This window comes from Python bivittatus, unplaced genomic scaffold (assembly GCF_059951505.1).
Source record: "Python bivittatus isolate LINGU-HERP-01145 unplaced genomic scaffold, Pbiv_v1 ctg000220_np1212, whole genome shotgun sequence".
Lineage (NCBI taxonomy): Eukaryota > Metazoa > Chordata > Lepidosauria > Squamata > Pythonidae > Python > Python bivittatus.
Window position 1 is genome coordinate 25440986 of NW_028277048.1, and position 27285 is coordinate 25468270.

Sequence of the window (27285 nt, forward strand, 5' to 3'; positions counted from 1 at the left end):
CTATTAACCTTTACTTTAGATCTGGATTTAAGAGATTTGAATAAAAATGAAGATCAATTTGTCATTCCATCTTTAGATGCAGAAAAAGCTTTTGATAAAATATATAGACAGTATATATTTGCTGTATTAAATAGGTTTGGAATTTTGTTGAAATTTATAAAATGGATTAAGATATTATATGCAGTTTAGACAAAAATGCTTAAGGGAGCCAGAATACCTCACAACATGGGACCATTGGTTGTCCTTGAGTTAATTTCTCTATCCTTCTGCAGACAGTTCTACAGACTTTTAAAAAACTTTTTATATTGTATTGTTCTATGCTGGGAGGAAATTATCTGTGCAATATCCTATGATTCCTTCTTTCAAATCCTTTGCCGCAACAAGGTGGCAGTATCTGGAGTTAGAAAGTAAGGGGGAAAAAGACTTTCCCCAATTTCTATGACAAAAGCATTCTGAACCTTTTTTAGAGGCTACTCCTACTAGAGGAATTTGAAGATAGACCAAGCTATTATATTATGGTAGCCTTGTTATAATCTTGCACCAAAAATTCATGTATCGTACCAAGTTTCAGTTTAGTGTTTGGTTTCCCCTTTCCATGTGCTAAAAGAAAACATCAGCTAATTTATACCACACAACAGGCATTTGATACAATGAGAAATGATATGGAAATATTTAATAATATGACCTGATAGTTAAAATTACAGATGAAATATATTTTTAAGTGCAGTTGGGGTAGTAAAGCCATAGATTACAAAATCTATTAGTGGATATTGTTTAAATAACCTAACAGAAATGTTATATAATCCATCTAAGAACACTTCTATTTATAGAAGGTGAAAGGTTACCCATTCCATCATTAAAAGAACTAGGATACTTTGGATGTTCACTGTTGCAGTTTCATCATGAAGATGTAAATCTATCCATTTTCTATAGCTAATTGTACGAATATAGAGTCCTGGATAATTATGTTGATTACAGCCACTGGCAAAACTGGTGATGCCTATCAAATAGTATTTGGATACACTTGGGAAATAGCACATCAAAGGTCCACCGCTGTCTGCCTGGAATATGAAAAATATTGAAAAAATCAAATATTCATGGTATTCTGAAATTCTGAAGTATAGGACTTTTCTGCTTGGCTCAGATAAAGTGCTATTCACCAGGCCTTTAGCTAACAAAATATGTTTTTAAAGAATTCAATTATTTATTTAATTTTAGAAACATCAATACAATTTTCTTGATATATTACATATTCATAGCAGACCATAAAACTGTTATAAAAGCTTAAAAACAGTATAGAGCTGTTATAAAATAACAAAGTTCACCAACCTCACTTTCTAATCACTTTTGGAAATTGCTAATTAACTACTACTAAGCTATTAGAGACTTTTGGAACGACAAGGTTGAAAACACCATTTGAGTTTACCTTCAGTCTGAACGAAAGAAATTTTTAATCATAAGTTTAAGAATTTGAAATAAATTTGAAAGCTAAATAAGACTTTGATCTTAGAAAGTTATAATCAGATTAAAGGTCCAGTTAAATTTAGAATATTGGAACTTTTACTATAAGATTTTGGAATTAAGTATAAAGAATAAACAGTTCCTATGGGAAACAGATTTGTTTTGGTTACTGCAAGGCATAACAAAGATAAGAAATTTTACGATTTTAGAAACTGGACACTAGTGAGGACTAAAGTTCCTAAGTAGAGGGGAAAAAAAATACAAGTCTGCTTTTATTTACTGGGTCTTAAAAAATTATGCAAAACTTTGTAACACTGAAAATATTAAAGGATGCTTTTGAAGAATGGAGCCAGAAATTAGCTGCCACAATATCATCAGTGTCATGATATAGATAATGTTCAAAAGATATTTTTGAAGAAATGACAGATGTGGATCAAATTTTGTCATCAAGATAGAGATGATACTGAAAGTGGATTTATAAATGAAAGACCAAAAGAATAACTTGGAAAAGGATAATTTCCTGGATATACAAAAGAAACTGGCTGATGTTTTAAAGATCAAAAGGGAAATACAAATGACAAACCAAGAGAGTGACCTGGATGATTTTTTCTTACTGGATTTACAAAAGAGGCTTGTTAAAGCCTTGAAGAAATTTGTGTGATGGGACAAAGAAGAATTGGAGAGCAATCAAATCCTACAGTATTTGAATGAACTAAAGATTAAAACTGTTAGAAGTAAAAGGAAGGAATATAAAGTTGTTTTATTGGATAAAGGTTAAAATAAGATATATTGTTACAAAGCTGGCAATCCTTTATGGCCTTTTTGCTGATGTCTGGACTGTAAAGTTGATGCTTTATGGATTTGTCTATAGATAAGGGATGAAATATGGGACGAAGAAATATTTGTTTGTAACCTTATAGGAGGCAGAGAGCCACTAAATTTGTTTGTAGTTGTTATGAAAGTTGGAAGTAACTTCTTTATATATTTCTTTTCTCTTTATTATATTCTCACTTTTCTTTTTCTTCTTTTTTTTCTTGCACTTTTTATTCTTTCTTTAAGCTTAGTTTGTATTAGTTTTTACTATTATAATCAAGTTTTTCAATAAAAATTAGATTAAAAAAAAAGAAATGTGGATATATCTGCAAAGTCTGAATTAGGTAATCTTGCATTAGTTGTATTACAGTGTACCTGCAGTATAATACTTAAAAATTTGATGTTCTGGGAATATTAGTTACTGACTCAATAAGTTTATCTCCAAAATCAATCTAAAAGTTCCTACGCAGGTTTTATATCACCTTGATTGCTTTGGATGAAAACTGAGTGGCCCAAACAATCTGAATGGAAATAAATCAGCATATTGTTCTGTAAAGTTCTGTTAATTTTATGGTGTATCCCCGCTTCTGAACTAATGCTAGATTTAATGATGTGAATATTTAAAAATAACAGCCTTAATTTCAGTAATCATGGTTTAATGTTATTTACGTTATTTTCAGATCTGCATTAGAAATAAAATTTTCACTATTCCTTCAACTTACTCCCCATTTCTTGAGATTGTAAACCTAAAAACATAATCCTATATTTTCTATTGTTTTGTTTTAATAAATATTGCACATGATAATTTGGAAAAAAGCTAATTACTTTGAGATACTCATTAAAAAAGTTCAGCATGACGTATGGATTTGCAAATTAAGTTAATTTATTTACTTATTACTTATTCAATTTAAGCACCACTCAACTCCCAAACAACTCTATATATTATACACTTATAATTTATAAAAATAAATTATTTTTACCTCACAGCTATTATTTAGAGAGACAGCACAAATCATATTAATTGATAATCTTTCTTCATACAATTCATATTTATTACAGATATGTAGTGGAATAGTATTTACTTGAGCTTCTTGTAATTCAGTTTTGCCTGTAAAAAAAATACAAAATATGTGGAAGTATGCTGTGTGCAGTATTCTTCATTGAGTTACCAAAAGAGTAGCCATCAAAACAAATGGAATTTTGTGGAACCTTTAAGACTAACAAATGTATTAAAGAATAAGTGTTCAGAGACTACAGTTTACTTCACTGAATGCACATGCATTGTAAAAAGTGAGATCAAAGACCACTACCCAGTGGGTAATCATCACTATTTAGATTTCTTGTACTTCATTTTTCTTAATCTTGTTTACTATCCCACAAACAACACACACAGACACCAACTCTTTGCTAAGGATAAAACTTGGAATATCAGATAAAGTGAAGTTCATAAAAACTAGCGCCATCACAAAATTGTTAATCTTTAAATGCTACAATGTCTCTGTTGTTTATCTTGTAGTAAGATAAGCCCTGTGGAAATGTATAGTATTGGTAGTTTTAGATCCAGTACTGTTTTCTAAGTCCATTGTGACAAGCACATGCCTGTTCACTTAAAATCGAAAGTGTACAGAATAATGGTTTGCCCAGTAGCACTGTATGGTGCTAAACAGTGGCCAACCACCAAAAGTGCTGAACACCCCCTACATGCCATGGAGATACATATGCACCATTGATCATTAGGCATCTTCCTTCTCGACCACATCAGCAACAATACAGTCCGGCAGCAGATGGGTATTGCACCAATAACAGAAAATGCGGGAAAAATGCCTATAGTGATATGGCCACATCCTACGAGCAGCATCCCACACCATCACTTGCACTGCCTACCACTTTAACACTGATGGCAAATGCCCATGTGGAAGACCAAACCAAAGGTGGCAGGACACAATTGACACAGACATGAAATTCACCCAGTTGCATATGATTGCTGTGTTCAATTGCATGAAATGGCTTTTATTCATCTGAAAAGCGGACCCTGCACCTGTGGGAAACGCTAGGAAGAAGACGACTGCTTTTTAAGCATGATGCCCTAGGCTTTCACCTCATTAGATAATGGATAAAAAAGGCCTTTGACCACACTTTTTTTTTAAACTACTTCTGAATGCCCAAGAGGTACACACCTCTTCTTTCTCCCTCCCTCCCTCCCTCCCTCCCTCCCTCCCTCCTTCTTCAATCCTTAAATTGAGCATTATAATCCAGATCTTATAAAAACATATGATCTTCTCATTTTTAGAAAAAGTCATTTAAAAAATTGGTTTCCAGGGGAGGAATGGTAGACTGAAGATGTCTCCGCGAAAGCAGAGCCAGTGACCGTGGTGAAGAATGTTGAACCAGTGAGTAGACTGGCTCTTCAGAACCTCTCTAGACAAGAAGATGGGAGACCAGCCATGTGTGTTCCTGATGGCTGCTCCTCACAAGGAGACAGCGGTCTTCCATGGGTGTGAGCACTGGGAGGTGATGGGAATAGCCATCTTGCTCACAACCATGGTTGGTGCCTTTTAAAGGACACTAAGGTCGCTAACCTCACTTTCTAATCACTTTCAGAAATTGCTTATTAACTAATTTTAAGCTATTAGAGACCTTTGGAACAAGAAGTTTGAAAACGCCAGGTGAGTTTTCCTTCAATCCTGAATGAAATAAAATTTTAATCATAAGCTTAAAAATTTACAGAATTTGGACAGCAAAAAGCTAAATAAGACTTTGATCTTAGAAAGTTATAAATGGACTAAGGGTCTACATAAATTTGGAATATGGAAACTTTTACAATAAGATTTTGGAATTGATTATAAAGAATAAACAGCTTCTTGTGGGAAATAAATCTGTTCTGGTTTTTGCAAGACATAAAGATAAGTAATTTTATGATTTTAAAAACTGGACACTAGATTGTACTAAAGATTCTATGCAGAAGAAAAAAAACACAAGCCTACCTCTTGTGTTAATTAACTGGGATCGAAATGCAAAACTTTATAGCACTGAAAATATTAAAGGAGACTTGAAGAAGGGAGCCAGAAATTAGTAGCCCCAATATCAACAGTGTCAGTCATGATGTCTGCCTCTATGGATAGACTATGTCCAAAAGATGTTATTGAGGAAATGACAGATGTGGAACAAATTTTATCTGACAAGATAGAGATGGTACCAAAAGTGGATTTACAAATGGCAGGCAAAAAGAATATATTGGAAAAGGATGTCTCACTGGATATACAAAAGAAACTGGCTGATATTTTAAAAATCAAAAGAGAAATACAAATGATAAAACAAGAAAGTGACCTGGATAATTTTTTCTTACTGGATTTACAAAACAGGCTTGTAAAAGACCTAAAGGACTCTGTGTGATAGGATAAAGAAGAAATGAAGAGAAACCAAATCCCACAACAATATTTGAATGAACCAAAGATTAAAACTGTTAGAAGTAAAAGGAAGGAATATAAAGTTGGTTTATTTGATCAAGGTAAACACAAGATATGTTGTTACTTTTGGCAACCTTTTATGGACTTTCTGCTGACACCAGGACTGGAAAGATAATGCTTTATGGATTTGCTTATAGATAAGGGATTGGGTATGGGATGAAGAGATAATTGTTTCTAACCTTAGAGGGGGTGAAGAGTCACTAAATTTGTTTATACTTGTGATGAAGGTTGGAAGTCACTTCTTTACATATTTCTTTTTAAATATATTCTTACTTTTCTCTTTTTTTCCTTTTTCTTTGCACTTTTTACTCTTTCTTTCTCTTTCTTTAAGTTTAGTTTGTATTAGGTTTTACTATTATAATCAAAATTCTTAATAAAAATTTTAAAATTATATATATACAGACACACACACGCATACATATATGAAGAAAAAATCATTTAAAAAATCAGCACATATCTTTATTTATTTAAACAATTTATATGGCCACCCAACTCACTCACAGTGACTCTGGGCGGCTTACAAGAATAAAAATCCCAACACAAAACCACTCCACACACCCCCACCCCCTGGCAACAACAATACATTCAAACAAACCACTTGATGGGCTCTATATCAACCTGGGAACCCCAGGCCCACTGGCACAACCACGTCTTCAGGGCCTTGCGGAAGAGCATCAAGGTGGCATCTTGATACTGTTCCTTAACATCAAGGGAGTTAGTTTCATTCCATCTAAATAAAATTATTTTCTTTCCCGAATCCCAGGCTTGATAAAGCCAAAACTCTTCATAATATTGAATTCTATATCTTAGGAGTGCAATTCAATATCACATTTACATCTATAACTACTATATTTTTCCTCCTGGACTATGTTAACATATGCTATAACTTGAAACCAAAAGGGAACTATGGCCGACAAAACCAAATAATTTGAGTCAAAGAGGTCTCAAATTTCTTTCAATGCCAACACAAAAAATTCTAATATCTAACCTTTTTTACATATTCTCTGAGGAGTTCAGTAAACATGAAACAGTATTTTCTGATGGATTACCTCATTAATCATAAGAAATATATTTTATGTTTCTTAAAACCTGGACCTACTGATTTTCCAAATTTGGATATTCCAATTCCTATATTTAAAAATAAAAGGACAACACTAATGCCACCCAAATCCATGATGTGCCACTACGTTTCAGCAGTGCAAACTTATAAACATCTGAAGAGAGGCTTTAAAATACTGATGGGGAGACTATAGGTGGCCCATCCCAATCTAGACAATGTGGCCCCTTGGCAAAATAAAAGTGCAACCAACTACAGGCTACTCTCACTCTTTACCCACGAAGCAGCAGGTTGGTCTGTTCAGCTGCCCAGTATGGGACAGGAGCTAATTTCTTGCTGTTGACTGTATCAGGATACCAGAACAAGACAGTGAGGCTCAGGATCCCTGGAGCATCTTATTTAAAACAGGTGTGCCTGACAAGGCACAGAGAGGTATGCAATATGCAGTCACAAGAGCATCTTGAAAAATTGCCACTAAATATTTAATATGATGGAAAGGAACATGGGATTTCTTTTCTAGCCTATAATTTTATATGCTGTACTCCATAAGAACATTGCTTGGCCCTAATATGAAAGCACTCTTACATCAATTTGCTTCAATCATTTGCCGAAAGAAAACTTGCTTCACATCTATAACGTAAAGTAATTTAGCAGATAGTGATACTTAATTTAGCTTGATGCATAGGTTAAGAGCAGCTATGTTTGCAAAAGATTTTCGGGCAGCAAAATCACTATACAGGTAGTCCTCGAGTTACGACCATTTATTCAGTGACCATTCAAAGTTATGATGGTGTTGCATGAAGTTCTGGCCACTGCAGCGTCCCCGCAGTCACGTGAACAAAATTCAGGAGCCTGACACTTATGATCAGTGCACTTATGACCAGTTGCAGCGTCCCGTAGTCACAGGATCACTATTTGTTCCCTTCCCTGGCAGCTTCCCCAAGCAGAGTCAATAGGAAGACAGCAAGGAAGGTTGCAAATCGCTGAGATAAGTCTCCTCCGCCCGGCCTTTGTTCCCTTGCATGCACCACACTCTCCTTCCTCCCTTTGCTTGCACACACCCTGCACCCTCTTTCCCTGGCCTCCCTGCACTTGCACACACATATGCACGCACTCCTACGCCCTCTTTCCATGGCCTCCCTGTGATCATACACATGCACCCCCATGCCCTTTCCCTGGCCTCCCTGTGATCACACACACACATGTGCAAACCCTTTGCCCTCTTTCCTTGGCCTTCCTGCGATCGCGCACATATACACACCCCTCGCCCGCTTTACTTGGCTTCTCTGCGATCACACAGGCACCCCCATCCTGTCTTTCCTCGGCCTCCCACAATCACACACATGGACGCACATACCCTGCACCCTCTTTCCACAGCCTCCCTACAATTGCGCATACCCACACCCACACATAACCCATGCCCTCTTTCCACAGCCTCCCTGTGATCACACACAAACTGCTCCCTCTTTCCTCAGCATCCCTGCGATTGCATGCACCCCACAACCTCATTCCCTGGCCTTCCTGAGCTTGTACTGCACCAAGCACCCCTTCCCCCAACTTGCACGCAGCCTGCACAAGGCTTCCCAGGGCTTCCCCTGCCCCCCTGAAGCACCCCCGTGCTCCTTACCTTGGACTCCCTCCGCTTCCACTTAATGATCTGTGCATCTTGGGTTACGATGACAACCAGGACCATTAAGTGATACGGTCACATGACATCACACTTTACAACTGCATTGGTTAGCAATGGCAATCCCAGTCCCAATTACAGCCATAACTCAAGGACTACCTGTGGAAAATTTCTGAATATTTATATTGCTTAAAAAAAATTGCCAAAATCAAAAACAAACATTTACAGATCCAACAGTATTCACAATAAAAATTTAAAATATATTTTATATATTACTAAGATGAAGTCAAAATATCAAATTTATACTTTAAATCTGTGCATGTGACCTAGATAGATACTGAATAGGTTTACAGTTTGCACTGATTGTTCCACATTTTTCAGAGATAAAATTAGTTAAGACCTATTAGTACTATATGAACAGAAGTTAGAAGAACATAGAAGGGCAATTGGACTTATTGTGAGTTGTGATTCAGGTCACCAGAAGATGGATCCAACAGAAGGATTAACTCCACTTCTGCTAGTCAGAAGGCAGGGCTAAACCTGCAGAAAACCCCTCCCAACTCAGCTGCCTCACTGACTTCAGCTACCAGAAAAAACAAGTTGGAAAGTCTTTATAGACAAAATACCCAACAGCAATAAAAAGGGATAGCTGCTTCCCTCATGAAAAACAAGATCCCATATGTAATTGATAAAAATGTGGGTGAGACACAGTGGTCCCCTCATGGTTAAGTCCAACAGCTAGTCTTGGTCACCAGAGATGGGTGGATGAGAAAGAGCTACACCCATGTCAATGGCGAGGTGGGGAGGGGAGAGACAGGGCAGGAGAGTATCCTCTGCAACACTGTCCAAAGGTAGCTGTCTGGTGCAAATTTATCAGTTTTGTACTGTTTGATGACAGTAATTGCTTCAGACCATGTCACTGTTCTACATATTTCTTCTAGAGGAACTCCTGCTATCAATGCCATAGAAGCAAGGATTCCTCTAATAGAGTGAACCTGATGATATATGCTAGGATATATTCTCTGACCCACCTACAAATGGAGGATCTAGAACAGTGCTTTTCAACCTTGGCAGCTTTCAGATATGTGGATTTCAACTCCCAGAATTCCCCAGCCAGCAAGGGCTGCCCACACATCTGAAAGCTGCCAAGGTTGAGAAACACTGATCTAGAAACTCATCTGCAAGCACTCTCTGTTTTGTAAAAGACAAAAAAGCTCCCTGCCTTGTGTTCTCTAAGACTACATTTCAGATGACTGTGTAAACATCTTTACACATTCCAGACCCTATCCCTGGGATGACTAGGATTTGAGCAAAAATTAGGAAAAACACCTATAAATGCAGAATTAACCTGGAAGAAAACAAGTATCAGTTTTTTTAAACACCATCCTATCCAAGTAGAAAACACACTGGAGTACCCCCAGTTCACCTTCTCTTCTGGCTGATGTGATCACCACCAAAAATGCTGTTTTCCAAGTTAATACATTAATAGAAATTCTTCTAATGTACTTGAAGGTGCTTCTATTAATGCCCTCAGAACTAAAGTCAAATCCCAAGAAGAGAAATGCTGAATAATATATTAGTCCTGTCCTTCTGAGGAAGTTTCACAAAACCACTTTCTTCCAAAACTCAGTTTCCCTACTCATCTTGAAGTATGGAACCCAGAGCAGCTGCCTGGCTATGAGACTAATGACTTCAGTCTGCTATCCAAGCCATCTTGGAGAAAAGCTAGGAACTGAGGAACCACTCCTCCTGTCGGTGATCACTTATTTCCCCTCCATCAACACACAAAGGCTTTCCAAGTCAACTGATATATGTGAATGGTGCTTGTACATATAGAAGCCAGACTGGTCTCAATTTCAGAAGGCCAGCCTTTAGGAGCATTCAAGTTCCAGGTACAGAGAGGAAGTCACTCTGGCTTACAATGTCCAGTCACCCTGGAAGGTGCCACAGATCCTTTACATTCATCTCAACCAATGTCAAGAACCAAGGCCTCCTGGGCTAAAAGTGGGCAATTAGGATCAATCAAGTGCTGAGCATCCTCACTTTATGAGGCACCTTTGATAAAATTGGAACCAGCAGAAGCACATATAATAAGCCTTGTGGTCCTCATGTCACAGAACTGAGCATTGGCTCACTTTTATTTTCTCTGCTGTTGCAAAAAGATTGACATGAGAAACTCCCCACCTTTCCATGACTGTCTGAAAAACCCTTAGATCCAAGGACCATTCTTCCTGCAACAGGTTCTATTGAATTAGCTAGTCTTCAGAAATATTCTGCATTCCTCTTGTATATTCTGACAGGTTAGATTCTTTACCCACAGAAATAAGCAATATACCTCTTTTGCATCCCTTTAACAGACTGATTAGCACCAACCATCACTGCAGAGAAGTGATCACTGTGTCTGGGATATCCAGAATTAAACATGATTTTAATGCAAACTGGCCTTGCCATGGTAGCAAAAACCACTGCAGTTGTCTGGTATGTAATACTGTGCAAGGCAGTCTCCTAAGCCACAAACAATATATCCTATGATTTTGCCAGGACCAAGAAGGATTGCTTCCTGGCTAATATAACCTGCCGAATTAGACTGCATTTATAGTCTGCATTCTTGCAATTTTCTATTGGGTGGCTATAATGACTTCCAAGGTGTAACAAGTCTTGAGGGAGACAAATACATTTCCTGATTTACCATGAACCTGTTTGTGTAAGCTGGTCAAATTGATGTTCCTGATTGTTCCAAGGGCGAAGTTCTTATTAACAGATTGTCCAGGTGTGCGTATATATGCATTTGCTGGGTTCTCAAGTGTCAACCAGAACTGCCGTTATCTTTGTGAAGACTCTTAGAGTAGAGGCAATGCCAAAATGGAAGGGCCGTGAATTGAAACTGCTTTCCCATAAGCAAGTCTGGGGAACCTGCAGTGCTCTGATCTGACAGGGATAGGAAGATATGCTTCAGATAGGTCTATCAATGCCAGTAAATTGTTCGAGGGCACTGCCTCTGCCATGGAGCCCAAAGTTCAAGACAGCTTTCCAAGTTTTTTCTCTGGAACCATGAATACCACCAAGAACAAGCCAGTGAACCTCTCTTGATATGGCACTTGTTTTATTGCTCAAATGTTCAGCAGATGATGAGCAGCCTCTAATTGTGAGATATTTCTCCGATTGCTGGGTGTGACAGGAGGAACCTATCTCAGAAGGGCTTTGAGCTCCAGAGCATATCATCATCTAACCAAGCTTAGCACCTATTTGTCCCTTAAGGTCCATGCCCAGGTGGTCCAAAACTCCTAAAGCTAACTGCCCCATGGTGAGGTCTGGTATCAGTTTGATGCCCTTTTCTATTGGAAACTGATCCCTTTGCCTCAACAACTGAAATCCTTGCATTGATAATCCTGCTGAGCCAAACAAACATCACTCTGGACATTTCTGGAGCAAAAAAGGTTGTTCCCTAATTTGAAAGGAAGATGCTGTTTTTTTGCAATACATAGAAGATTCTAATTAGTTGAAAGTAGGTATTCTTAGTCCTACTCCCCACCAACACATCAGTAAACTCCCTGAACTTCCTGCCCACAAATGGTTTGACTCCTAAATTAGCTCTTAACTTGACTTGCCAATGCCTAAGCCACCCTTGATGCCATCGAACAGGCTGCAAATAGAAGACTGTTTAAGGTAGCATCTGTAATCAACTCTGCTGTTTTATCAACTTCATTAAAAAGTCTCTTAAACTGCCTGTTTCCTGAAGGCATATAAAGATTTCAAGCCCAAATGATCAAAGCTGTGGAGGTAATATAGATGATCACTGAAGCTCTCTCTCTGAAGGCTGCAGCCTCATGAGCTCTTTTCAAGAGTCTCTCCTCTTACTGTACTGCAGTGGGATGCTGGATCAACCCTTCCACCAAATGCCATAGATATAAACAAAGGGAAGTAACAATCCTTCCTGTCCGTATCCCTTCCGGAGAGTTTCCTTCTCTTCTGCATTTAGATAATGCTGCATTCTCTAGTCTTGATACCTTTCCTCTTTCACTTGATCCCATGTGAATCTAGAGAAATCCAAACAGAAATCAGAATGCAAAAAAGGTCCAAGTTCTCTGAACTCTGAATTCCTTGATCTTTTCCATACTGTACTTTTGTATATGGCGACATAAAATTCATTTCTAGATATTGCTCCATCCTTTGACTCAGAACCAGGAAACCTTTTTTGAGGAGCAAACACTTGTTGCTCCAAGCCTCCTAGGCACATTTATGTTAGTTTGGTTTTCCCCTCTTCCAAAGAGGTACGCTTTTCCTTCACTGGATGTGTACAAATTGCTCCTCCTGGTGTAATTCTGAAACAAGGGTAAGAAAGAATTCCTTTGCAGGTTTTTTTTTTTACATAGACAACTAGCAAGAGAGAATGAGAGATCAGTCTAGAATCCTTTATTGAGAAAGGTAGGGAATTTAGCAAAAGACCACTGTGGTTGGTATTGTTTGGATCTCAGCCTATACCTGCTCTTCCAAGCTGCTATACTGCTGTTCACTGCAACATGAGAGGTGCACAATTCTCAGATGATTATAAGAACAGTCTTTTACTCCACTACCAGGGCCTGCACATCATTAGGCCATTATAACTGATGAAAAAAGCCTCCTCACTGTTTTCCCACTACATTCCAAACCTCTCACCCTCAGCTTCTTTGCAGGCTTATAAAATCTGCTAACATGGTCTCCTATAGAAAAATGTCTGACTGCTCAGGGCAAAATGGAAGGAAGAGCCAAGCCAGACAAGGGAAATATCATTCCCTCTGCTCAGCCCCTTCTATATCATGCTATTATGCTGTTGCTTCTCTCCGGCCTCCTCTTCTCCTTTTAAAACTAATGCAGAATCTTTCCTGTTGCCCTATGTAGAAAAAAGGAAAGAAACAATACTTCTTCTTTACCAAAAGGCACAGCTAGGACTGAACTGGGAGCCTCCACTGGTTGCCAAGTTTAGCCCTGCTTTCTGACTGGAAGAGGTAGAGTTAATTTATTCTTGTCAGCGCCATCTTCAGCAACCATGATGGAATCTCACTAGTCCTCTCACTGATGAAATGGGAAACATGGTAATTTTTCCTCCATTCTGCAAATCATCAAATGTTATTTCAAAGGATTCAGGGACCATCTGGAACAGATTGGGAAGGATAGTTTCATAGGTCTGCAGGGGTTTGACTACATTATAGCCCCCAAAAGCTAAAAGTTAATAAGAATGAAGACATTTTTTTTTAAAGTATACTTCTAATCTCTTAATACATTGTTCATCATTTCTCATGATTCATACATAAAATGTAAATGCTTTATTATAACCATTAGATGGATACAACTCAATGGCATCAAGCTAAAGCTCTAAATCTTAGCTGAGTACAGTGGTACCTCGAGTTACGAACGCCCCTCCTTACGAATTTTTCGAGATACGACCAGCTCCGGCCCCCAAAATTTACCTTGACTTGCGAACTCCGCCTCGAGTTACGAACCGGATCCGCGGCCATATTCCCTGCTGCCATGCGGTCGCGGCTTCCTGTGGGCAAGATCGCGGTATCAAGGAGACATTCGGTAAGGCTTGTGGTGTGTTTTGTGGCGTTTGGAAGGTGTTTGGTGTGCTTGTCAGCATGGCTCCACAGAAAATGCAGAGCAGGCTTGGCAAGAATAAGGCTTTGAAGAAAAAAGTGATGATCGAACTTAAGAAGGACATTATAGAAAAGCACGATCATGGTATTCGTGTGACTGATCTGGCCTTGGAGTACAAGATGGCGAAGTTGACCATCTCGACTATTTTCATGTTTTTGTGGTTTAAAAATAAAATGCATATGTTTCAGAACTGTTTAACCGTATGTATTTACATTGAACCTTATGGGGGAAATTTGCCTCGTGGTGCGACCAAATTCGGAGGGCGGAACGGATTAACCGTATTTACATTGAACCTTATGGGAAAATTTACCTCGAGTTGCAACCAACTCGAGTTGCAACCAGAGTCACGGAACGGATTAAGTTCGTAACTAAAGGTACCACTGTATTGGATTGGCTGGAATCAGAATACTGCTGTTATCATTATTAACAAAAAATATCCGTAGGTCTGGTGTAGGACCCATGAAATCTCTTTAACAACTTTTTTCATTAACAAGATTTTAATTGCGTCATACATATTAAATAATCCACCAACCCAATGTAAATAGTTTCTTTCATTATTTCAGTTGATGAGTTTAAAACAACACTTCGATTTTTAGAACAAAATGCTTTCTATGAAGACAGAAATATTTCTATGAAGACTTGTGTATAATATATTGATCCCAGGATAAGGCTTAAATTTATATTACTACTGAAGACAGACAAAAGAGAGTTTACATCACAAAAAAGTTGCTCCCCTGCCCTCCCAATGTAAAGAATGGAGATTTTGAACCACTGTCAGGGATTTTAATAGTAGGGGTGGGAATGATTTGTTTCCTACAGGCCTCCTGTCCCATATGCACCCATGAAATGCCCCAAAGGACTAAAAATCAGCCCCATTCCTCCCAGTGATGGCATCACATCACCAGATGGCTTGCTGTGCCTCTCCTGAGGGCTGGAAGGCAGAAGTTTACCTCCCAACACCTTAAATATTGCCCATCCCTGTCCTCCATAATAAGTGAAATTACTTAAATTACAACATGAAAGCTTTCTGAGTTCATGAAATTAATATGTTTAATTAAATTAAATAATTACCTTTTTTCTTTCTTTTTCCCCATCCACTTATGTAACATGGGTTCTTATCAGTCACTGCATGAGAAATGTGAGGTAAGCAGATAGGCTGAATATATTTATTGTACTTAACAAGCTTCAGAAGTTTAAACATTGCAATGTCATTTTCATAGCTGTCCCACTTGAAACCAGAATGGACAATGATATTTTTCACCCGACGACTTATGGTGTGAGGATGAGGTTTATAAAGATGATGTAAACCAATCACAGCTCTCCAGTATTCTGGGTTCCTAGGAAATAAAATCCTTTGTAGAGTTAATAAGGCTCAGTGGCTGCTTCACATAATTTTAGACTTGTGCAATCTTAAAATCTGCAGTACTGTAATTCTAATTCAGTTCAAGAATTCTATCAAGCGAGAAAATTGCAATTTTATCATGGGGATCCCTTAAATAAAAATAGCAATGTAAGTACTGTTCTGGGCCATTAGGAGTTTGTTTTATTATGGCAATTATTCTTGGAAATTCTTAACTGTTCAATTTGGAAATTGGAATTCAGAAATGGGAGATACAAATATCACACAATATCGTTTTGTTATGAAAGGCAAATCTGCATATATGTGCATTAGGACATGAATACAGGAGATAAGAACTCTGAAGGATCGGGTGAATGACCCACTGAATGCAGTACCAGTCTCCAACCAGGTACATTTAGGAATCTTAAAAGCATGGAATTGAGGGCAATAATTCTCTTCCATTGGTGTTTCCTGGCAGCTGATATTTAAGGCATGATACTTGTGATTCACAAGGTAGCATACAGCTAGCAAGACTAATAACTACGAACAGTTCTGTCCTCCATGAATTTGTTTATTCACCCGCATTTTAAAATCATCTGAATTAATTATTACCACATCTGATGGCAGTGAATTCTATACTTTAATTATACATTGAATGAAATACTTCTTTTGGTACTGAATCCCCCTGCATTTAATTTCAATGAATGAACCCACATTCTAACACTGTGTGAGAGAAAAACACTTGTTACCCATTTTCCATATCATACATGATTTTATAATAAACCTCTACCATATCTCCTTTTACCTAAAATTGCTCTAAGACAAGAACCTCAATCTCTAGTTTTTCCTCCAAAGGAGCTACCATGGCCCATTAATCATTCTAGTTACCATGTTTGCATTTTTACCATTCTACAGTATGCTTTTTGAAGTGTGGTGAATAGAGCTACAGTGGGGCAAAAAAGTATTTAGTCAGCCACCAATTGTGCAAGTTCTCCCACTTAAAAAGATGAGAGAGGCCTGTAATTTTCATCATAGGTATACCTCAACTATGAGAGACAAAATGGGGGGGAAAATCCAGAAAATCACATTGTCTGATTTTTAAAGAATTTATTTGCAAATCATGGTGGAAAATAAGTATTTGGTCAATATCAAAAGTTCATCTCAATACTTTGTTATATATCCTTTGTTGGCAATGACAGAGGTCAAACGTTTTCTGTAAGTCTTCACAAGGTTTTCACACACTGTTGCTGGTATTTTGGCCCCATTCCTCCATGCAGATCTCTTCTAGAGCAGTGACGTTTTGGGGCTGTCGCTGGGCAACACGGACTTTCAACTCCCTCCAAAGGTTTTCCATGGGGTTGAGATCTGGAGACTGGCTGGGCCACTCCAGGACCTTGAAATGCTTCTTACGAAGCCACTCCTTCGTTGCCCGGGCAGTGTGTTTGGGATCATTGTCATGCTGAAAGACCCAGCCACGTTTCATCTTCAATGCCCTTGCTGATGGAAGGAGGTGTTCACTCAAAATCTCACGATACATGGCCCCATTCATTCTTTCCTTTACACAGATCAGTCGTCCTGGTCGCTTTGCAGAAAAACAGCCCCAAAGCATGATGTTTCCACCCCCATGCTTCACAGTAGGTATGGTGTTCTTTGGATGCAACTCAGCATTCTCTCTCCTCCAAACATGAAGAGTTTAGACCAAAACATTCTACTTTGGTTTCATCTGACCATATGACATTCTCCCAATCCTCTTCTGGATCATCCAAATGCTCTCTAGCAAACTTCAGACAGGCCCAGACATGTACTGGCTTAAGCAGGGGGACACATCTGGCACTGCAGGATTTGAGTCCCTGGCGGCATAGTGTGTTACTGATGGTAGCCTTTGTTACTTTGGTCCCAGCTCTCTGCAGGTCATTCACTAGGTCCCCCCATGTGGTTCTGGGATTTTTGCTCACCATTCTTGTGATCATTTTGACCCCACAGGGTGAGATCTTGCGTGGAGCCCCAGATCGAGGGATATTATCAGTGGTCTTGTATGTCTTCCATTTTCTAATTATTGTTCCCACAGTTGATTTCTTCACACCAAGCTGCTTACCTATTGCAGATTCAGTCTTCCCAGCCTGGTGCAGGTCTACAATTTTGTTTCTGGTGTCCTTCAACAGCTCTTTGGTCTTGGCCATAGTGGAGTTTGGAGTGTGACTGTTTGAGGTTGTGGACAGGTGTCTTTTATACTGATAACAAGGTCAAACAGGTGCCATTACTACAGGTAACGAGTGGAGGACAGAGGAGCCTCTTAAAGAAGTAGTTACAGGTCTGTGAGAGCCAGACATCTTGCTTGTTTGTAGGTGACCAAATACTTATTTTCCACCATGATTTGCAAATAAATTCTTTAAAAATCAGACAATGTGATTTTCTGGATTTTTCCCCCCATTTTGTCTCTCATAGTTGGGGTATACCTATGATGAAAATTATAGGCCTCTCTCATCTTTTTAAGTGGGAGAACTTGCACAATTGGTGGCTGACTAAATACTTTTTTGCCCCACTTTATATACAGTATTCAAAGTACAGACTCACTCTAGATTTATATAAGGGCAATATTATATTGGTATTTTAACTGACAATAGACCTCAAACAATCACCAAGATTTATTTTATAATTTACAGACATAACCACATATTATATAAAAAGAAAGATGCCAGTTCGTGTACTCACTTCTACCTAGAATCTGGACCAGTATATTTTAAAAGTCCAAATGGAAGTGATTGACATTTGCCAAATAAGACATTGCTATGAAAGGGTAGGTGAAGGAGTGCTGTATAGCAGGAAAGCCAGTGTGCTAGAGAGATGTTTTAGAGAAGGGAAGAGAAAAACCTGAAACAAAACATATTCCATTTTAAGCTATCCAAAATAAAGGGAATATAAAACACATCACTTCAGAATTGGTCACTGAGAACCAATGAGGAGCAAAATCTGGAGTTTTGCGGCTTTCAATTAAGAAATGAGGCAGAGAACTAAATTGTTTGGAAGAGTTTCTGAATGACTTATTCAAGTACATTCTGGCATAATAGATTCTTGTAGAAATGATAGGGGGGGATAGAAATTTAGTGCTATTAAGAAATACAGTAACAGATTGGTATAAAAATAAAATTAAGCACTGGTTAAATGAGTTTGGCAGCAGTTCTTGAATTCTCTAAACTTGATGTTCACTACTATAACTAATGGGCTTTGCGGTAAAACATAAATCTAAGTAGGGAGTTCACAAATTAGGCTGTGACTATGTGTGAAAACTAACTGCACATTAGTGAAGCAAAAAGATGGTTCAAGAATAGAAATTGGAAATTCTGGCCCTGAAAGTAGAACTGCATACCAGGGTAGAGTGAAACTAGTGGAAAAAACAACACAGAATGCCAGCTAAATCAGCATCATAAATCCAAGGAATGTGGCACATGTGTTTATTGAGCAACAAGTCTTTTGAAGCTGATTGGAACTGCATTTAAGCAATTTACAATATGGCAGATGCATTTGCTGTTCTATTTTAAGAATTCAACCAAGGAACAATGTTAGCATGTGGCTAGGGGACATTTACCTTCTGTTACTGGCTTCACTAAACATACATACACCAAATACCACTTCTCTTGCTTCTGCACTTGAAAGAATGCTTATCACAATATGCAACTGTAACTAAATCTAATAGCAATTATTAGATAGTATTTATTTATTTATTTATTTATTTAAATCTATATACCTGCCCAATTTGACTGACTCTGGGTAGCTTACAATAAAAAATGTAATTTAACTATGTTTCCATTTTACTCTTTCTTCTCAGTTGCCTTCTATATGTCAACTATCAGATATCTCTCATATTTTTCCCATAGAAAAATGCTAGACTGTTATGTGAAATTCAGGTCATTTTAGCATCATGTTTCCTGCTCTTTTTCCCAAAGAACTATAGTGTTGGAAATCTATTATTAGTAATTTTATTTATATTCTATTTCCAACTCCCAGAAGTCCACTCCTTTTGTAGACATATGTGTTGAGTCAAAACAGAAAATAATTCACTTTGTAGAAGAACAAAAAGCTCTTATTTCAATGAACAAAATTCTCTACCAAATCTTCTTTAAGCTTTGATCTCCAGGTATTATTGACTATGGCTGTCATCAACATCAGCCAGCATAAACTAACATCAAGGATAATTAGAACTGTAATCTAACAACACATGGGGATCCCTAAGTTTGGAACCACTGTACATCAACTGAATTCTCTGAACCTCTTCCTTTGCTGCCAGAAACCAACTTATTAGACATATTGTTGCAAATGTTTAGCTGAAAAAATATCCATGCTTCGAATTTCACAGTAATTCTATAAATAGTGATAGCAGTTCAGAATTCTGCACTGAATATAATTTCCTTTAACAGCATATGTGGGCATTCAATTGAGTACCACAATTCTGGAAAGGAAAATAAAAAATGATTTCTACATACTTGTACAAGTGCCTAGAAACATAGATTTCTTTTTAGTAAATTTAAGAAATGTGTATTTAAGTACCTTTTTGTGTACACTAGAGTGACAGCATTGAAGTAATACCCCTACAATATTTAAACTCCAAAACACTCCTGGAATAATGTTAACATAACACCTTTAGCACTTATTTCAAAGTAATTCTCAGGGAAAATTTTGCTACAGTTTTAGCTATTTAAAAAAATCAGTCTATTGTAGCATACAGCATTTCATAAATATTAGTACAAAAGGCAGGAAAAAAAAGAAGCTAGCATGCAAGTGTTCTTTTTTCTGAAAGCAAAATATTTCAGAAAATGCTTAGAAAATGAAATAGCCCCCCTTATGTACAGTTGTCCATTTTTTGTTAGAGAAAGGGTATGTCAGACAAAAAATGGATGTCCCAAAGCATAACCTCAATGTAAGGTAGGATGTTATTCTCTACAAGATCTATTAGATGTTCCTTTATCTGAAAAACTTCTCAGCTTGTATATATTAAATTATTTTTAAAGTATGAATTAAAAGGAGGGTGACTTAAATGGCAACTCTGTACCGATGCCATTTTATTGGCTTAAACTTTAAAATCCTCTTTTCAATGGTTTGTCAATAATTATGAAATCAATGCAGCAGCTGAGTCACTTGATAGAGAACTTTAAAACTTTTCATAAACTTTCAACCATCACATGATAGTTTATTTCTAAGCAGTATTTAACCAATAAATTGATACATTTTAAAGTAGCAGGACTAATGTTGTCCTGGGAAATGTCTTCTTGGTTCCTCAGATCTTGTAACAGGGAAGCAGCTTACTTAACAAAAAATTAATTTACATCTTTTATTCAAGTGAGAAGGAAGGACTCACACAGGGTGCTCCTGTTCCTAAGTGGAATTGTGTACAATATACTTCATAGGAGAAATACTCTGATTTTTCTTCTCCTTCTATAAAGCTCACTATTGCTATTTGTGTGGGAAAAGATGTATGATATTCTTCACAGAAGAAAATTCTGAAATAAATGAAACCCTTAAAAGATTCTTCTTCTGCTCTTGTGAAGGGTGGTGTCTAATATAGCTCTTGAGTCTTAAGAGGAGGGGTGTTGGACAACTTAGATTACCTTTAGACTGATGCACAATGGCAGGACGCATGCTACCTATCTTTTCAAGAAAGACAGTTTCGCGGTAGCCAGAAATAAAGACGTATGATACTAACTTTAATTATATTGATTTTATGGCTATATTTTACATTTTGATTGTTTAAAAATTTTTGTAGGCCACCTTGAATGTTTATACAAACAGAAAGCAGGATGTAGACTTAATAATAAATAAAAATATATACAGTACTAAGTTCACTTTCTGAAGCACTGATCAGAAACAAGGTTCCTTCCTCTTGAGTGACTCATTTGCCTCTGTGAGATTGTCACTACTATTGGTCACTAGGTTGGAGATTGCATTATAGGTAGTCCTCACTTAATGAGGGTAATTGGGACTAAAATTTCCATCACTAAGCAACGCAGTTGTAAAGTATGTCATGTTACTGCACTGCTTAGCAATGGCAGTTCTGGCACTTCCGGTTGCCATTATTAAGCCAATCCCATGATATTGTTAAGCACAACGTCACGTGGCCACCATTTGTGACCTCCTGCTGGCTTCCCCGTAGACTTGCTTGTCAGAAACCGGCAATGAAGGTTGCAAATGGTGATCATGACTGTGGGACGCTGCAACACTGTAACTGCAAGCCGATCACCAAGCGCCTGGATCACAATCACGTGACCACGAAGACACTGTGACCGCTGTAAATTTGAGGACCAGTCATTAAGTATCACTCGTTCAGACTGTAAGTTTGAACAGTTGCTGAATAAATGGTCATTAAATGAGGACCACCTGTAGTACCGAAGCAGGATGATATTTTGGTAGTGTGAGTCACAGCTAATAAAGTTGATTAATTTCTGATTGATCACATTATTCCTAAAAGAGTAAGTGGAGAACTGCACATGATGGTGCTTGGAAAAACCTTGCTTCTCCAGATAGGTTAGGAAAAAAAGTGCTGCTCAGGGCATCATTGTTACCCCAGGCGTTCAATAATTATGAGAAGATGTGGAATTAATTATCATGGCCCTAATGCCAAATATTCCAGAAGCAAGTTTTCTTCTTTTTACACTTCCTTTTAAGTTGCTGCTGAAAAATATGGCACCAGAAAGAAAGCAAAACGATTTCCTAAAGAATTTAAGACCACAGATTACTTCAATAGTTCAGAAACAGCAAGGTATTCCTATTCTTCTACTGAAGCTAGAAACAAATATCAAAGTATTCCATATTTCTGGGTGTAACATAAAATGTGTTCTACTTGTCCCTCTCTTAAAGGAGGAGAAATAATTTTTGCAGTCTGCTATGCTCCCTCTGACTTGCGCTTAATCACAGAATGAACATTACACAGCAACTTTTCTGCCATGCCCTTATGATTTTGCGTTCATCTCATCCCCAACTCAAATCTGAGGCAGACTCAAATCATCCTGAGTTATGGTTTTAAAACAGTTTTTCCCTTAAACAGGAAACAAGCCATGGCAGTTTTACTGTGGGAACCTGATTCTGAAAGAGGGATCAGCCCAGCTAAGAGGTGGCACACACTGTGAGTGATACATATGGTTATCATATGGGTGGGGACTCCCATGCCCACCCCACAACCTCTTTCCCTGATTTATTTATCAGGCTACTTTTAAACACAGGTTTAGGGCTCTTTCAGAAGAAAGCTAAACCCATATTTAAATAGACTGATTAACAGCCAGCAAATGTGGGGGAAAGGCTGTGCAGTGAAGGGGAGGAAACTCTCTTGCTGCACTGTGTAACCCCTCCCTACCCGTCCTTATAAGCTGTGCTCCACTAAAAGTCAGATCTCCCTTTCCACAATCTCACCAAGCACTGTGGATCAGCTGCTGAAAGCCTGTGAAAAGCTTTGAGTGATCCTGAAAGATGGTGGTCTAGCCATCTAGAGCCCCAGCCCAGCCTCCCAAGACTCAGCACAGTTAAGGAAAGTAGATGCTTTTCCACAAGCCTCTGACATTTGGTGGGAAGGGAGAGAAACAGTGCTATAGGAATATACCAATCCCATTCTTTAACTTGCCCTCTTCACCCTACCTTTGGCAGGATAGCGATTAACAGCGGGGACAGCAAATTTCATCCTAGCATACTTTTCTGTCAAGTGATAAACTGGTGAACAGTATTTTAATTAACCCATGAAGAAGAACCCAAGAATTGGCCTGCTGAAACCCTTCACATAGCAAATAGTTTTCAAGCATTAAAGAACTGCACTTACTGTACTGAACATGAATGCACAAAAAGGGAAGAAGGAAAAGGATATGTTCCCTTAATTCTCAATAATTCCTCTTAGTAATTAGTGTAATTATTTAATAGTTGTATAAATGTAGGGTATTATTTCTATGCAACACATAACAGAAGGTTATCAGGGAAAAGGAATAAAGGAATCCTATATCTGCTGCCCTCTCCTAAAATATTTTCTCCATGTTTTAAAAGCCTCTGGATATAGGTTGATAAAAGATTTGAACAAGAACAATATTGTTAGGGCTAGAGATATATTAAAATATGGAAGAGACTTCTTCCAAATTTCTCCTTTTACATATACAGTCAGGTCCAGAAATATTGGGACATCGACACAATTCTAACATCTTTGGCTCTATACACCACCACAATGGATTTGGAATGAAACAAACACAATGTGCTTTAACTGCAGACTGTCAGCTTTAATTTGAGGGTATGTACATCCAACTCAGGTGAACGGTGTAGGAATTACAACAGTTTGCATATGTGCCTCCCACTTGTTAAGGGACCAAAAGTAATGGGACAGAATAATAATCATAAATCAAACTTTCCCTTTTTAATACTTGGTTGCAAATCCGTTGCAGTCAATCACAGCCTGAAGCCTGGAATGCATAGACATCACCAGACGCTGGGTTTCATCCCTGGTGATGCTCTGCCAGGCCTCTACTGCAACTGTCTTCAGTTCCTGCTTGTCCTTGGGGCATTTTCCCTTCAGTTTTGTCTTCAGCAAGTGAAATGCATGCTCAATGGGATTCAGGTCAGGTGATTGACTTGGCCATTGCATAACATTCCACTTCTGTCCCTTCAAAAACTCTTTGGTTGCTTTTGCAGTATGCTTTGGGTCATTGTCCATCTGTACTGTGAAGCGCCGTCCAATGAGTTCTGCAGCATTTGGCTGAACGTGAGCAGATAATATTGCCTGAAACACTGCAGAATTCATCCTGCTGCTTTTGTCAGCAGTCACATCATCAATAAATACAAGAGAACCAGTTCCATTGGCAGCCATACATGCCCACGCCATGACACTACCACCACACTTCACTGATGAGGTGGTATGCTTAGGATCATGAGCATTCCTTTCCTTCTCCACACTCTTCTCTTCCCATCACTCTGGTACAAGTTGATCTTGGTCTCATCTGTCCATAGGATGTTGTTCCAGAACTGTGAAGGCTTTTTTAGATGTCGTTTGGCAAACTCTAATCTGGCCTTCCTGTTTTTGAGGCTCACCAATGGTTTACATCTTGTGGTGTACCCTCTGTATTCACTCTGGTGAAGTCTTCTTTTGATTGTTGACTTTGACACACATTCACCTACCTCCTGGAGAGTGTTCTTGATCTGGCCAACTGTTGTGAAGGGTGTTTTCTTCACCAGGGAAAGGATTCTTCGGTCATCCACCACAGTTGTTTTCCGTTGTCTCCCGGGTCTTTTGGTGTTGCTGAGCTCACCGGTGCGTTCCTTCTTTTTGAGAATGTTCCAAACAGTTGTTTTGGCCACGCCTAATGTTCTTGCTATCTCTATGATGGGTTTGTTTTGTTTCTTCGGCCTAATGATGGCTTGCTTCACTGATAGTGACAGCTCTTTGGATCTCATCTTGAGAGTTGACAGCAACAGATTCCAAATGCAAATAGCACACTTGAAATAAACTCTGGGCCTTTTATCTGCACATTGTATTTGGGGTACTGAGGGAATATCACACACCTGGCCATGGAACAGCTGAGAAGCCAATTGTCCCATTACTTTTGGTCCCTTAACAAGTGGGAGGCACATATGCAAACTGTTGTAATTCCTACACCGTTCACCTGAGTTGGATGTACATACCCTCAAATTAAAGCTGACAGTCTGCAGTTAAGGCACATTGTGTTTGTTTCATTCCAAATCCATTGTGGTGGTGTATAGAGCCAAAGATGTTAGAATTGTGTCGATGTCCCAATATTTCTGGACCTGACTGTAGATTCCAAAATTCAATCATTTCTTCAAAATCTCCAAACTGAACAGAAAAAAAGATTTAGAAATTAAAGATACGTACATCCATTTCTTAATGCAGTGTGCTACTGTCAGCACTGAGTTCTTATTAATTAAAGATCCACCACATATATGGCGATATCGACCTGATGCAACATGATAAATCTGAAGACTAACTTGCCACGGCCATGCTCCAAGCTGAGCAACATGTCCACCTGCAATCTGAGCCTCTGCTGGTACGTTAACCACTGCAGGCCTTGCTCCACATCCTAGAAATCAAAATGTAAGTTATATTGTTAATTTTCAGTGAGTCTAAAATAGCTCAAAAAGCAAACACCAACATCCAACAACATACATAAATAGCCTAAGAGCCCTTTTAAAACTGATCTGGGTGGGAAATATTTGTTCTGTTACTGGACCACATAACTGTTAGGAGATTAATGATTCAGAAATACCACCAGGTTTCATTATGAGAAGTTGTTGTCCAATTATGTCTTTGAATTGAAGCAGTAATAAGCCCAGCAGACAATTTTGACTAGTACTCCAGCCAGTGGGATCAGTAGAGATTTGGAGTTGTAATCCAAAACATCTGCAGGGTGCTTGAACACCTGTTTCTAAATTCACAGGCAGTTCACAAAAGATGCCCGAATAAAGCAGACCGCATTAGTAATTGAGCTTAATCTCATGCTACAATTCCTACAAGATCTTCAGGATAGCTGATATGCGTTCCCCCTTCCCCTGTAATACCTTCACAAAAATTTTGTTAGGCTAAGAAATTTGCACAAAGGTATCCAGTGAAATTGGTAAATCAGTGAAGATTTGATCCCACATCTCCCTAGTTCAAGTAAAAAACTTACACTATACTGGTTTACATATCTTTATTTTGTCTGCAAAATAGTATCTAATGGAATAGTTTGATATTTATGATGACTGGATCCTATTGATTATTTTTTTTCGCGCCTATTGATGCAATCGTGATGGGTGTTTCGCGAGCCACCAGAGTCGCACAAACTGCAGGAGCCCCGCGGACGCCTCCTTTCCGGGAGCGCCCGCCTCAACTCACGACTGGGCGCGCTCGCAGCCTCCCTCTCCGCGGAGACGTTTCCGCCGACGCCTTTGGCACTTGCGCGCCCTCGACGCGTCTCGCTTGTTCGGCAGGTTCGAAGAATTTCCCCGCGCTCCGGCGACGGGTTTTTCTCGAGGCCGGTCTGTTACGCTACCCCGTCCTAGGCGGCACGCCCCGCGAGGACGGAGTGAGGCCGGGCTCACCGTCAGAAAGATTCACAGAGGATTTGGGGGCGGCTTCCCTGAACAGCACAAGCAGAGCCCAAGAGGAAAAGGCGGCGAGGCAAAATCCCCGCTTCATCGTCCGTCCAGGAAGCAAAATGGCGACCGACTCGCGCGCGCGTCCCCTTCAGGCGAGGGCCGCTAAGGGTCAGGTGTCAGGGTGCGCGAGCGCCGGTGCACATTGTAAGCCTCGCGGGGAGCCCCTCGGTAAGGCTCGTGCAAACCAAGGCGGACGACCAGCGGGGGAAGGCGAGGGATTGCCTTCACCGGTCACCGAACCACCCAGTTAAAATAACCGCTGAACCGGGAAGTTGAGCGCCCTCCTCACCACCGTAATTCCCATCTTTGAGTCGTCGGAAAAACACACGGCCTGGGATTTGCTGTCCCCGTTGCCGATCACGGTGACGGGAGACACAGCCTAACTGACCTTAAACCCTCTTTAAGTCTGCCCCTGGATGTTGTCCGAATGACGGGAATATGCCACTTCACGGTACAGCAATGAATGACTTAAATCTGTCTCAGCCATCATAGGGAAGGGGCAGAAAAAATGTTGCCAGTGTATTGTCAGGAGGAAATGTATAAGAGGCAGCTAAACTCATTCCGTTCCAGGATTTTCTTACAGTTCAAAGTATGTTTCATAGCAAGGAGAAGCTGAAAGGATTGACTCCTATGCAAATTACAATCCTTTGGGTTCAAAACAGATGCTTGTTGCTTGAAACAATATGATGGACAAAAATTGTACAGCATGGAAGATTAAGATTTGTGAGTTGAAGCTGCTTTGATAGGCTATTGATGAGGAGTAATCCTCTCCTAATGG

General features: G+C 38.9%; 1 protein-coding gene across 1 annotated transcript; it reads right to left on the reverse strand.

Annotated features, from left to right (window-relative positions):
• Positions 1-824: 824 nt before the first annotated feature.
• Positions 825-26862, reverse strand: LOC148216306 (transmembrane protease serine 12-like). Its single transcript, XM_088138537.1, has 5 exons — positions 26451-26862; positions 25246-25450; positions 15131-15396; positions 3255-3382; positions 825-1061 (listed from the first exon to the last, which is right to left on the reverse strand). The coding sequence occupies exons 1-5, from the start codon at positions 26545-26547 to the stop codon at positions 825-827; spliced, it is 933 nt and encodes a 310-aa protein (XP_087994663.1). The 5' UTR covers positions 26548-26862.
• Positions 26863-27285: the final 423 nt, after the last annotated feature.

What these genes read in the sequence shown, in the direction of transcription:
- LOC148216306 (XM_088138537.1), bottom strand. Translation starts at nt 26,547, where the DNA reads ATGAAGCGGGGATTTTGCCTCGCCGCCTTTTCCTCTTGGGCTCTGCTT. An exon ending in CTCTGTGAATCTTTCTGACG is followed by an intron (nt 25,451 to 26,450) that starts GTGAGCCCGGCC and finishes TTTGATTTCTAG; the next exon opens with GATGTGGAGCAAGGCCTGCA. An exon ending in CTCTAAATAATAGCTGTGAG is followed by an intron (nt 1,062 to 3,254) that starts GTAAAAATAATT and finishes TTCATATTCCAG; the next exon opens with GCAGACAGCGGTGGACCTTT.